Here is a 13385-nt window from a genome sequence, read left to right as displayed (position 1 = left end):
TAAGTCTTGGGATTTACTGTCATTGGGACCAGTTCTTCTCCCATTGAAATCAATAGGAAGTGGATTGGATTTTTCGTTGGCAGCCAAATGTGCACCCATTGTATTCCTATCAGTGTTGTCATGGTGATTGATTTCTAGGTCTTCATGAGTATTTTGAAGCACAAGGTGATCCCATGTACCCCAGAAGACTTGTCCACTCTTCAAGATCGCTGCCGGGACCCTGCCGTCTCTGTACGGAAGCAGGCACTACAGTCGATTACAGAGCTCCTTATGGTGAGGGGAAAGAATGCACAATATTTATCAAGACTGGCAGAGTATAATTTTATTTAAAGGGGAAAAAAGAGGGAAAAGACCTCATAAATTACTAGCCACTTATTTCTCCACTGAATTTCTTTAGATTGATTTAACTTCGTTGCCTGTGACATGAAAGACATATCTTACTCTTACGCATAGTTGTGAATAACATTAGACATTTCCTATTGTTAAAAACATCTTTCTGGCTCTGATACAGCTCTCCTGTAGCAAATTGGTACGTTTGTTGTTCACCTTGTCAGGTTAAAAAAAAAAAAAAGTCTGAATCGTACTGAGATTGCAGTATGCAGATTGTATCATTGAAAGATTTTTCCTGCTTTGATATTTATTTACAAAAGGTTAGTAAAGTAGGATAAGAGCACAAGTTTTTTTAGGCACAGCTCACTACCGCTCATTTTAAGTGGCCTGTTGTAGTGCTTTACTGGGACACTGTGTCACACTGATTTTAGTTTTAGTAAATATTACAAACCTCAGGTCAGTAGGAATAACTGATACCTTGATCATGAATATAATATTCAGCAATTCCATGGTGATGAAGAGATTTAAGGCCACTGGTCCCATACACTGTAAGACTTCAATACTGTTCCATCAATACCTTGGAAACTAAAATTTCTTGAGTCTGTCAGCATGTCTCGGCTCTCATTAATCCCACCATAGCATCTGAATGCGTAGAATCTGAATTACTGGCTTCAAAGTATTTCTAATATGGAATTTTCTTCTCTTTAGACTCAACACAATAATGTTATGATACAGAAGGCCTGGTTAACAGGTGTCGTCCCTGTTGTGATGGACAGTGAGAACTCTGTGCAGGAAAAGGCCTTGGATTGCCTTGATCAGCTTTTGTTGCAGCACATTAAACATTATAGTAAGTTCACGCACGAAGACCGAAACCAGACACTGGCCTGGGATCTCCTTGCCCTCATCACTGCAGAAAACCAGGAGTTGAGGTAGGTCAGTTGTACTGCCAATTCCAGTCAATAAAGAGGAGTTTGGACTCGTATGTCGGCCCCTTCCAACTCCGTATTTCTCTAGTCATGTATTGCTGTTATGATGCTTGTACTCATATAAAAACGCGTGAAATGTGTCCAACTAACCCTGTGTCAGGAGATTATTGATTGCACTGTAGAACAATAGTAGCTTGTTTATCGGTTAGAGTAGAGGACTGGGACACAAGTTCAGGGTTCTGTTCCCATCTCTGTCTCTCACTTTCTGTATGACTCCAACCTTTGTGCATCTGTGTTTACTTACAGTTAAAATGTATTTAATACCTACTGCACAGGGATGTTGTGAGACTTAATTAATTTTTGATAAAGCACTTTGAGATCCCCAGGTGAAAGATGTAATACAAGTACATGTTACTATTAAGTGATACTGTCAGTGCTAATGTGGGTATTGTTATATTCTAAGCTTCTTGTGTTGCTCTACCGGTTTAACGGGCAGGGTATAGCAGGCCTGAAAATCAACAACCAATTATTTCTATGTTGGCAATTGGTGAGCACAGCACAATTCTCCTGTGTATTGGATGTTTTAACTTTGTTGTCATTGATGCCTTTTCCCTGAACTCCAGTCTTTGAATGGGAGAATGACACATGTGGTGTGTCTTTTTGGTGTATTGCTAGGAACTTGGACTGTTAAAGTTAATTGAGGGTGTGGTGATGAGAAAATTAACCATCTATATATTTATAGAGATCAGAGTACATGGGGTTTTTTTTTCCCTCTTCATTCTGGTGTACAATATGTTACTTGTCTTATGACTAATAGTATCTTACTGCCTTTTGCAGAACGCTGTGGGAAGTAGCAAAAGAGATGAGGTGACACACAAAATGACAGGGACAGAACACTGATTAAAAGCAGCCTTATGTTTATTAGTCAACAGCATGTAATAGATCTTAAATAGAAAACTGATCTGTCGGTCGTGCTGTCTTTCTGGCTTGCAAAATTATTTTACCAGTCTAATTTTGGTCCTTGTATATCATACTTTGCACATCCATAACACTTTCCAACTGAGAATTTCAAAGCACTTGATAAACATTGAGTTTCAGAATTCCCCCAGCAGAAGGAAGGCAAGTATCGTGGTCCTTGTTTGACAAAAGAGGAAACTTTGGCCCAGAGAGGTAAAGTGAATTGCCTAATGACACAGAGTGAGCTTCCTCAGAGATGGGGGTAAACCCAGACCAATAAATCCCAGTCCTGTCCCTTAATAACAAATTTATCTTCTTCTTGGCTTGGGGATGTTGGCTAGAAACCGCCCACAAAAAATCTTCCCTTGCTGGATTCTTCTAGTTAAGTTTTCTTGGCTATAAGCATACCAGACATTGGGCCCAATTTAGCAGTGACCTGAAATGTATAGTGTTACATCCATGTCTATGTGGCAGAAGCTTTGTGTGCACTTGAATTATGAATTGGAATATGGATGTAAATATTTGAGGTTAAATGTAGAATGGAAATCCTGATTTGCTCAGAACAATGAGAAGTAAAAGTTTTTTTGCATAAATAGCCACCAGCCGGCAATGTCACCAGCTTCATTGTGTTGCCTGCTGTGTGAAGGGTGGACTGGCTAAAATTGCTGGTCCCTAATACAGTTCCCGAGACTAGCTGTTTTGTCTGTTGTGTGCTTATCTCTTTTCTCTTTTCTGTCTTCCTTGCAGCCGTTATTTAAACAAAGCTTTTTACGTATGGTCCCAGAAGGAGAAATTCTCCTCCACTTTCATAAATAATGTAATGTCACATGTGGAAACAGAGCATGCTGCATCAGCCTGGATGCTGCTCGCAAAGGTAGCAGGTTCCTCACCCAAGCTGGATTACTCCAAGATAATTGAATCCTGGGACAGTGTCAGCAGGTGTGTGCCTCTATCTTAATCATTCGGCAATAAAGAGACATACAGGGCGGGCCAAGAGAACGATCTCCTCTTCCTGCCTCTCCACAGGTAGAGGGCTGTTTGGTGACTGCTTAGATCAAAGTGCTTAATTTAAGCTAACGGTGCTTCCATCTAGGAGAGAAGCAGTGGCCTGCGGTCTTGAGGTAGAGCCCGATAATCCAGTACCTTAAAGTTGCCTTCGAGCTTTATCATGTTTTCATTCAACCTGACAGTTCTGTCTTCAGCATGCGTAATCCAAATGAAAGGATTTTCTGACTCTAGTCAGTTTTTCTTCTTAGATTAATGTTTCTATTTGTCCCCTTTACGGCCTTTCAGGCAGCAGAATACCAGCACTGATACCGCAGGTCACATCCTGTGTGTAATTGGCCACGTTGCGAAGCATCTCCCCAGAAACACTCAGGGCAGGCTGATTGGTGAGTGCCTTGGCGTGGGTCAGTGTTCAGCTTTGCCTCCCAGCTCCACTGTATCTTTGTCTTTCTGTTAATAGCCCGTTAGCATGAGCACTCGCCTCAGCTAGGTGTTTGACCTTCTCTTCAGATGATATCAAGTGCTGGCTGAAGGAGTTTAAGTGTCCCCTGGAGGTGATTAGCCCAGCTGTTGAAGCTCTGCCGAAGCTCTGCCATGCGTACACAGATGCCCCTGAGGAGGCACAGGTGGGGCTTCGAATAGACTGTCTTAACAGTGTATTTCACACGTCTCGAGAAGACGGAGACGTTTTCTTCTCCTGAAAATGCTTCAGCGGACAAAGGAAAGAGACTTCTGACTCTAGAAAATTGCACCTCTGTTCTGTTTAACCATCTTTATTGGTATATCATACCAGCACTGGCATACACCTAATGTGAAAGATGGGTTTGAGAGAGCTGCTTCTTTTTTTTTCCAAGAGGATGTTTTGCAATTGAAATCTGCTGAATTCACTACCTACAGTGGTGCCTGTTTTGATACAGAGTTTTGTGATTTGGATGATTTTCCAGTAGATTATGTTGAGGCTACAGACAGGTTCCATATATGCCACCATAGATTAAGTTGGTCACTACCAACCAGCTGTGGACTCAAACAAGTGAAAGTAGGTGACAGTGTTCCGCAGACTCTGTTAATGGAACAACTTGTGACAAAGCTAAGGCAAGCTGGGAAGGGGAGCAGGTTTGTGTAAAGATCTTTCTTTTATAATGAGGTCTGCAGAATGGGGAAAGCTGGGGCGATTCTAATTTACTGGTGGAAAATTCTGCCTCCCTTTTAATTTTGCCACCTGGTTTCCCTTCCTTTTTATGGCCCATCTGTCTGCTCCATCTCAGTAGCTGGGAAGTGGGCTATCTTTAGTAGCTAAGTTCTAGAGCTCACCCTAAGCAGTGTTGTTTTAAAAAAAAAGGGCTAAATTGGCATGAGTTTTCCCTCAATATTAGACTCTTCCTACATATAGATTAATTTCCTTTCCCAATATTAATCACATCTACCTCATAATGGTGTCTTAGACATCTACCATGGGTAGCCAAGTAAATAGCTTGAGAAGATGCAGTAACCACACTAGCTGCTGTAGGCGGCACTGTGCTTTGCTGAGATGCTGTTTAGTAAGTGCCTACAGCAATGTGCTAAAGCGGGTTCTTCTGTTTCTATCATTGGGAGATTGTAAGGTTCATAAAGCAATGCCAAAAGAAGACAATTGACCCTTTCTGCCTAGATACCAACAATCCCTGCATTTAAAGTTAAAACCTAAAGAGGAAAATAACTGTTCAGATCAGATGTTCTTTTGCAGCTTTTACCTAGATTTTGTTTCTAGCTGATTCCTGCAGCTAGATTGTTAAATAAAGACTGGGACAAGTTTTTAGCCATAGAGAAGCTGCTTAGTGTGAGGGAGCTGAGAGAGAGATATTATTCATTTCAGAGTCTAGAAAAAGGGTTTCGTTTACCAATTCAGGACTAATGCATGGAGGATGTTTTACCCATGATGCATTTCTTTAACGAGCACTGCATTGACTTGCCTTCATCTTGAAACAGAAGCTGCTCAACCAGGTATGTGGAGATTTAGTATCTGTCTGTGAGAGCTACATCTCCAGTATAGTCCTCAAAGAGGATGGAGCAGAGCAGCTGCAAGAAGACCTCTTGGTAAGCTTGGTATCCTTTCTGTACTGATTGATCAAAGAATTCATTTGTTCCCTCTTTAAAATGATGATTCCATGATTGTCCAGCTGAGCTGTGTTCTCTGGAGTACTCTGCCTTGTACATTGATACAGGATTTTTTTGTTGTGGGTTTTTTTGTTTGTTTGTTTTTTGGCCTTTAGCTTACTTTTCTGATATTTATTATGGAAATAAACATGAATTAGAATTATATATTTGTTTTATAAATATTCACTGGAATAGTTCATGAGATGCAATACTTTGTTCTCCTGTGAGTCCTAGAGAACAGCAGGCCCAGGCCAGTCACCACAAATTTGACACGGTATTACACACAATAAGAAGTAGGGCTTGGAAAGTAGACTGCAAGTGGGAAACTTTCCTTGGTGAGTGGGACAGCCCAGGCCATCAATTTCTACAGAATCTAGCCTTTCCTTAAACTACATACATACATAAATAAATAAAAACCTCTTTCTAGCCCTTTTGGTAATGAAGACAACACTCCAAATGTGATCAGTGCGGTGACCTTTTCTTTAATCTCAGTGGCTCTACATCAGATGTGCTTGTTTTATGGGAATTTGTCAGCAAATTCAAGTCTACGGATTTGAAAGTCAAAATAGGCTCCTTCTGATTCATGTATTGCCACCACCGTAAAGCATTCTGTAGACAAAAGGTTGCCCTCATTTAGACCTGTGCAGCCCCATTAACTTAAAATTAGAACCTCAGTTAGATCTGTGCAGCTTTATTGCTTTTACCTGGGATGCACAAATGTAGCTGAGCTCTCAATTTGAAGGCAAAGGGGTGTTGCACAGGCGACCCTTTCAATTGGAATATGATTTATCCTGTTGATGCACAATCCAGAACAGAATCCACTTCATTCTCCCAGAGTTGTGCTGGTTTGGCAGGAGTGGCAGTAGTTAGAAGTAGTAAAAACTCTGTCAACTCAAGTCAGCAGATATGACTTTAATACACAGGGAACTGCTTTCAGTAAGAAATTCTCATTTTCACATATTCGCTTGTCAGCGCAGTCCATTCTTAAAGGGATCTAGTCATCATTTGCATCCATTGGAGGCTGAAGAAACATAGCTCCTCTATTCCCTTGCCACTCTTACTTTCTCCAATCTTGAGGTTTCTAGAGAGGGGAGGGTATCATTAGTTTACAGTTATAGGGGAAAATACTAAATCCCTGTGGTATTTCTGTGAGTACATGTCAATAGACTCTTGTGTGTCAGTGACTTGATATCGTTCCTAATGGAAATGTTGAGTGATGTGCCAGAAAGCTATAGAATAGACTTGATTTCCAGAGTTTTGGGGGAGTTGCAATGATTATACTAATGCAAAATGCATCATGTCATTGCCTTCATTTTTGTTTTTTGGGAAAAGTAGGAATTTAATTGCCTGTTCGCAACTTGTCAATAATAGATGTCACCACTGAAATTCACCGTGTAGTAGGGACAGGTCTAAAGGAACTTGGCTCTCTGCAGCTAGATAGTAATGAATTAGATCTAACTGAGCCTCATACAGGCCTACATCACAGGTGATGCCTTCTCTTTTAAAGGACAGAGGGAATTTTAAGCTATTTTGGAAACTACTGAAACGTTGGCTGACTTGGGTAACGTGTGTGGAAGCTTGTTGATTTAATTGTCATCCTTGCTGTTATCTTTTGACAGTGTTGCTTTTCTCTTTAGGTGAGACATCTATTCACCTTGGGTGAAACTGCACAGCTATGTCCAGCCAAAGTGGAGAAACGCATCTTTCTTTTGATTCAGTCTATTCTGGCTTGTCCTGTCAATATAGATCAATGTGAGGTCCTCCCTTTACTCTTAAATTTGCATTTATGAACTAAAACTCTCTGGTTTTGAGGGTATTTTAATTCTTGGTCTGTTGTTTCCCAGTGTCTAGTCCTCCAGATGGTGAGGAACTCCCAGTTTCTCAGCCACTGTCCCAAATCAGAGGATCTGCTATGCCCTCAGTGGTCAGAGCCCATGCGTTCATTACACTGGGTAAGAGCTGTCCTGTCGTGGGAATAGATGCTATGTACCACTGATTCCTGCCCTTTTCTCTCTTCTCACGTTACAATTGCTACAGCTCTTCTGTATGAGCTTAGACACAGACATGAATTGTATTCAGTGTTTATAGTGCTGTAGCTCCAAGCATTCAGGTAATTCCCTGTAGTAACAATATGCATACACCAATAAAAATATTGGAGTGGGTGAGAGTACATACTGAATCTATTAATGCACTGGCTTTATATAGCTTTACCATACCTAACCAGTGAGTAGCACAGTTAGCCGGACCTGAAAAGCCCTGCAGACTTGTACCAACCTTGTACTCTTGTGAGCTTGGTGGCATCTGACTATGGAACTACATGATGCACAAGAGGCTCACTAGAGGGATGGAGGGAATTCAATGCTTTCCAGAGCAGGCTGTGCTTATACTTCCTGTGTGGTCGTGGACATGGCACTTCTCTAGTGTGGGAATAATATTACTTCCTCACTTATGTACCTCATGAGACTCAATCCTTTGTTCTTAAAGAGCTTAGAAACCTTTAGAGGTGCAAAGTATTAGTGTTATTTTAAAAGGCTTCTAGTAATGTTACTGGGGTGGCTCTTTTCTTGTTATGCATAGGACATTAGGCTGCACTCTTAGCTCCCTATGGCCCTTTGGGAAAGAGGAAACGGGGTTACTAGATCCATGATATAGGTCTCATGTTTTCTCAGAAGAGGGATGGGACAATCCTCCTCCTTGATTACCTTTCCCTTGAGGTGGGTTGCGGGTTTCTCATACGGTCTCCACTAAGACTTTCTTGCTTTCATTCCCTTGTTTACTTCTTGCTCTCGCTATTTTCTGCTTTCATTTCTCCTTGGCCTTATTTCTCTGTCCATGTGTTTTGACTCGAATGCCACCAAGAGGAGGTGGAAAGATAGCCCTGAGGAGGTGAGGAACTGTAACATTCAGAGCCCCGATTCTCTCCTCTCTATGTGACAGGTAAGCTGTGTCTGCAGCATGAGGATCTAGCAAAGAAATGTGTCGCAGCCCTAGCTCGTGAGCTAGAGGTGTCTGAGGATGTGGCCATTCGCAATAACGTCGTCATAGTTATGTGTGACCTGTGTATCCGCTACACCACCATGGTGGACAGGTACATTCCCAACATCTCCATGTGCCTGAAGGACCCGAACCCCTTCATCCGCAAGCAGACACTGATCCTGCTTACCAACCTTCTGCAGGTGACTAGCGGGCTTTGGCTAGTTCTCACTACATTCCAACAGCCTCCATCATACAGAATCCTAGCAACCTGTAAAATGGATATGCAGCTTTCAGATTGACTCTAAAATATCTTTGCAATCTACCCAAACTTTAAGATGCACTTAACAGTAAACTGTTACTGCTATAGTTTGTTAACTAGGATGAATAAATAGACTTCCAGCATGGTAGTTCAGCAGACTATCCAAATGATTTTAGTTCAAGGTTTGTCTATCTTGTTGTCTTTTCTTGTTTTCTTGAATCTGCAATTTCACCCCCAGTAGATGGGTGTAACAGGTGTCCACCAAGCAGAAGCAGGGCACTAATCTTCTCTGGCGACCTATCAGTTGTGGTGTGGACATCAGTATGTGAGAGGCAGAAGATAGTCTACCCCCTGTTTAATAATGTATACTAGGAGGCAGACTACCAATGTGTTAATTCATGAGAACAGTGTAGAGCAATGCCTTATTGGCACCTCAGCATTGGAGTTGAGATTTTCTCTGTCTTCCCTTGTTCTGCTAACATTTAATGGTAAATCAGGACACCTGCTGCTATGGCATTTAAATAAATGTACTATTTTCAGAATTAAGGAATCTTGAGCTTTATTTTGTGTGCCTCCTGTTATGACCCAGAGGGTGTATCTGGGTGCAATCTGAAGAACCAAGTAGGGTCATTCATTCCTGGTTCATGCTGACGTTTCACTGTCTACTTCTTTCCTGTAGGAGGAGTTTGTGAAGTGGAAGGAGTCCCTGTTCTTCAGGTTTGTCAGTTCTCTGGTGGATCCCAACCCAGATATTGCCAGGTAGGATACCAGTTCTGTAAACTATCCAGAGAGCAAAGCAAACTGAATCTCACATCCCAGCTGTTAATTCTGAATGTAAGAGAGAAATCTCCATGAGAAAGCTCATGTGCTCTTTAATCTCTGCCCCCTTTCTCCCTAGTTATGCCCTAATAAAATTTTGAAAGTGGGAATGGAGGAGTGGGAAACTTCACTCCGAGCCTGAACTCATCTGAAAGTACACACATGGCAGGAGGGAGAACAGTGAGCGATACAATTTGTTCCCTCTTTCATGTGTGCATGGAACTGGGTACTGGCCTCTAGGTCAGAGGACATGGCTGGGGAGGCCAGTTACTCGTTCCATGTGTCCAGGGAAAGCAGACGCAGGCCAGGGAAATAATGGAAGTAGTCATTGGGAGCGAGGAAGAGGGTCCAGGGAAGCAGTTAATGTCTAGGAGAGGGAACATGTAGGGCCATTCCAGACCATTGTTCATTTAAAGCCCCAAGTCTGCTTTATAGAGCAGGCAGGGCAAGACTCCCCTCTTTCCCAAGCCAGTGTTGACAGGTGTTCGGGGTTATTAGGCCCACTTCAGGTGGATCAAGAGACTGAATTGACTGAGTGGGTGACTCAAAAGTAGGTTCCAGGCCCAGTCAAGGAGGAGCTGCTGGAAAGAGCTGCTGAGAGGATGAATTCAGTCAGCACACAGGCCCCAAGAAGGAGGGCTGTGCAACCCCTGAACTGGAGGGGAGGAGAGTTCGCAGGCCATAGAGGCCAGGATTTAAAACACAGTCCCCCTAGATGTAGAGCTGTGAAACCTGGAACCTAAGGGGAGGCCAAAGGGGCTCTTTAGGGAACCAGATGATATTTAATATTCCCTCTCTCCTGGAGTTTAATTTATTAAAGGTTCTGGGTGTAAACTGGAAGGAAACTGAGGTACGGTGCCAGAAGGGCCACGTCAGGCCACAAGAGAGTGCCCTAGGGTGGCACTGTCTACAGGGCAGCTCTGCCCTTTTTATCTTGTCATGATTTACATACATGAGGAAATTTGCAACTTTGAAACAGGTGTTCTAAAAACTGCCCTCCCACTTTACATAGTAGACATAGGTTACAGTTCAATACTTATTTTTGCATGTTGTTATTCATTTTCCTTTTAAACATCATACCACGGCTTGAAGATCTCCTGCCATACTGAGATACACCAGGGATCCTGCAGAATTAGCCTGAAATCTGAATTGTTTGGCTTGTGTGGGCTTAGAGGTCTTGATTTTACCCAAACTTAGTTCAGAAGATACCATAAGTTATTACTGTTTGACACCCGTTTGGCCTTGGTGCAGTAACTTGGTGGTTCTGGTCTCGTTCTTAACGGATGGGTGTTAATATATCGAGCTTCACCGTATTTGATACTGACGTACCCTTGTTGTCAGTCTCAGTAGGAAGGGCAGTGACTGAGTGGGATGTGGAGAGATGAACTCCCTTGCAGGTTGCTCCTCTAGGGAATGGATGGGTAGATGATGCGTGCAGCGGAAGCTTGCCCAACCGCTGCCAGTGTCCCTGCCTACTCCAAATAAATTGAGGATTACAGCCAGAGCCATCAGTCTGGGGCTGTTCATGAGCACTTTTATAATGTTCAGTCCTGGCTCTTTCCAGTAGGTGGCGGCATTGCAGCATCGTATTCACAAGGCGTTACGGAACAATAACAGTTTCTGTTGGGAGCCTGTATCTGGGCATTCATATTCAGCAGGTGCACACAGACAAAAACTCTTTATTCCAGGCTGGGATTGACATACAGCTCTTGGCCTTGCAATGACTAACTTTGCAAAATATATAAAATTGGATTTTTGTTTAGTTTTCTTCCCTCTGAGTTCTGGGAAGTAGAACATACACACTTTGATTTTCAGCTGCTGCTTTGTACTCTCTTGCCAATTAAACTAATTTGTCAGGTGCTTATGCTCTTGCACATAATTGGTGACTTTTGATATGGGGAAAGGAGAGGGGGATGACCGTACATACACCCCAGTCATAGGCACGCCAGAAGGTAACTATTGCTCCTCTACATTAACAGCTTCTCCTGTTTTATTGTACAGTAGATTGAATTCGGTTTGAATCCTTGAAACAAAATACACTTGAATCAGCACAGTTACTGATTCTCTCAGATCAATACTAATTTTTTACCTTGTTGGGAGGGAAAACAACCCTACTGACCTGATAATTGCTCCTTTTTAAAACCGTTAACGTTTTCTTTTCCAATGACCAATTTAAAGTACCAGAATGAAAAGGTTTCCTTGGGCAGTGATCTGCGTTGTTTCAATGCCAACACAGCTATTTACATTTGAAATAGTAAACTTAACCCCACAAACCTGCGGTCAAATAGGGTTAATGGTCTGACCGCCAGTAGGCTCCCAAAGCACAGTGATTCATAGCAAAGGTCCAAGCTTTCTTCTTACCCCACCATAACGTGCTTGGGTTCCGCCTGCATGTGGTCAGTGAATGTTCTCACTGACTACATAAGCTGCAATTGCTAGGCACAGCCTGCTGAGCTGCTGACTGAATGATTTGGCCTTCATTTTAGCTCTCAAATTCTTGCCTTAAATCACATCTGTAACAATTGCATGGAGAGCTGATTAATTTGGGCAGCCGGCTCAAATGAGGATGAACTTTATGAGGCCCTTAAGACTTGCTTAGGGAATGTATTTAAAGGTGAGCTGCAAGGGAATTTTTTTTTTTTTAAATGGCTTCTGCCCTTTTTTCCTTTTATGATTTAATAAGGCATGGAAAAATGTGGTTGGGAGAGTTGAGAAGTTTTTGCTTGCTTTCTAACTTAGAAACAGCAAGTCTGGTCTTCCCTGGTTTTGCAGGTTTATCTCCTGGATGTCGGAGAGCATGTTTGTGAGTTGTCGCTCTTTCGTATGTGGAATGGGAGTATCTGAATCTTTAACAAATGTCTAAAATGTTAATAACTGGAGTTAAAGAGCTGATGATAAAAATCCCTCCCCTTAAATAGCTCAGGTTTCACTCTCTAACTCTTGCAATGCTAGAGACAAGGTAGGTGAGGTAATATATATTATTGCATTTTTTATTGGTAATATCTTTTCTTCCAGTGCTGGCATTTCGCTAGTTCTCAAGTCAACACTGTTCTAAGGCAGACAAGACCTGAAATTCATATGTAAAAAAGCAATGAGAAACCCCCTCCGTTTTCCCCTTCCCAAAAAGACAGACCTTATGGATATATCATAAATAAAGCCAAAGTGGCCCCATGGCCCTTTTAAAAAATCCTTTGTAGATCCTCTTTAAACATAGATCTAGACAAAATGAGTGTCTAACAATGTTTGTTGTTAGGATCCCTCCTCTCCCCCACAAACTCTGATGAACCGTGTTTAAAAATCATGTTCCAACTAGATGCTTTTTTGCTTTATTTCTGTCCCCCCCCTATCCTCCCTGGGCTTAACTTCATGCAAGCATTTCTCACTAAAGTATCCTGTAGTTCTGACTCCTGGATTGGTGCAGGGGTAGATCTCAAACCCTTTGCATTTCATACTACACATATAGAGCAAATACCATCTTCCTTTCTGTAGAATTCAGAGAACTCAGGTGATACCTAAAGCCAGGTACATATGGGTAAATGACTTTGAACTTTTCTGCGGGGAACGTGTTTCTGATGTCCCAGAATAGCAAAGGGAAGAATGTAAACTAATATAAAATGTCAGATCAGATGGTGAAGGAATGGCATAGGAGAGTAAGTGATTCACAAGAGCTCCCTGCACCAAAACCTTTTCCAGGACAGAGTTTTTTTCCAATCCATTCCCCTTGTGAATGAATGCTTTAACACTGTGCAAACATGCCTAGCCTCCACCTGTTGGTATCTCTTGTGCCTCAGGCCAGGCCTCAGCTGCTGTCCAGTGTTCAGATCACTGATGATAACTGAGTCCAGGAAACTCCCTGAATATTTTCCCAGTACACACGTGTTTCCTGAGTGAGCATCATCCTTTGTATTTCTCGATAGGAATAAAATCAGTTAAGTGTTGCTTATGACTTTTCCATACGCAACCTATTCAGCTGCTCCTGA

The 13385-nt window shown here is 42.2% G+C and overlaps 1 protein-coding gene across 1 annotated transcript in view; it reads left to right on the top strand.

The window, feature by feature from the left end:
* NCAPD3 (non-SMC condensin II complex subunit D3) overlaps nucleotides 1-13385 on the top strand; it is a 41067-nt gene that overhangs the window by 15925 nt on the left and 11757 nt on the right. Inside the window, exons 15-24 of the mRNA XM_026657883.1 lie at nucleotides 139-273; nucleotides 1039-1259; nucleotides 2961-3152; nucleotides 3507-3604; nucleotides 3729-3844; nucleotides 5184-5291; nucleotides 6989-7103; nucleotides 7196-7303; nucleotides 8289-8527; nucleotides 9266-9345. Coding sequence (XP_026513668.1) covers nucleotides 139-273; nucleotides 1039-1259; nucleotides 2961-3152; nucleotides 3507-3604; nucleotides 3729-3844; nucleotides 5184-5291; nucleotides 6989-7103; nucleotides 7196-7303; nucleotides 8289-8527; nucleotides 9266-9345 — 1412 coding nt within the window. The remainder of the gene's footprint in view (nucleotides 1-138; nucleotides 274-1038; nucleotides 1260-2960; nucleotides 3153-3506; nucleotides 3605-3728; nucleotides 3845-5183; nucleotides 5292-6988; nucleotides 7104-7195; nucleotides 7304-8288; nucleotides 8528-9265; nucleotides 9346-13385) is intronic.

This window comes from Terrapene carolina, unplaced genomic scaffold, assembly GCF_002925995.2.
Source record: "Terrapene carolina triunguis isolate 2854851 unplaced genomic scaffold, T_m_triunguis-2.0 Scaffold374, whole genome shotgun sequence".
Classification (NCBI taxonomy): Eukaryota; Metazoa; Chordata; order Testudines; family Emydidae; genus Terrapene; species Terrapene triunguis.
This window is presented reverse-complemented; position numbering and strand designations above follow the sequence as displayed.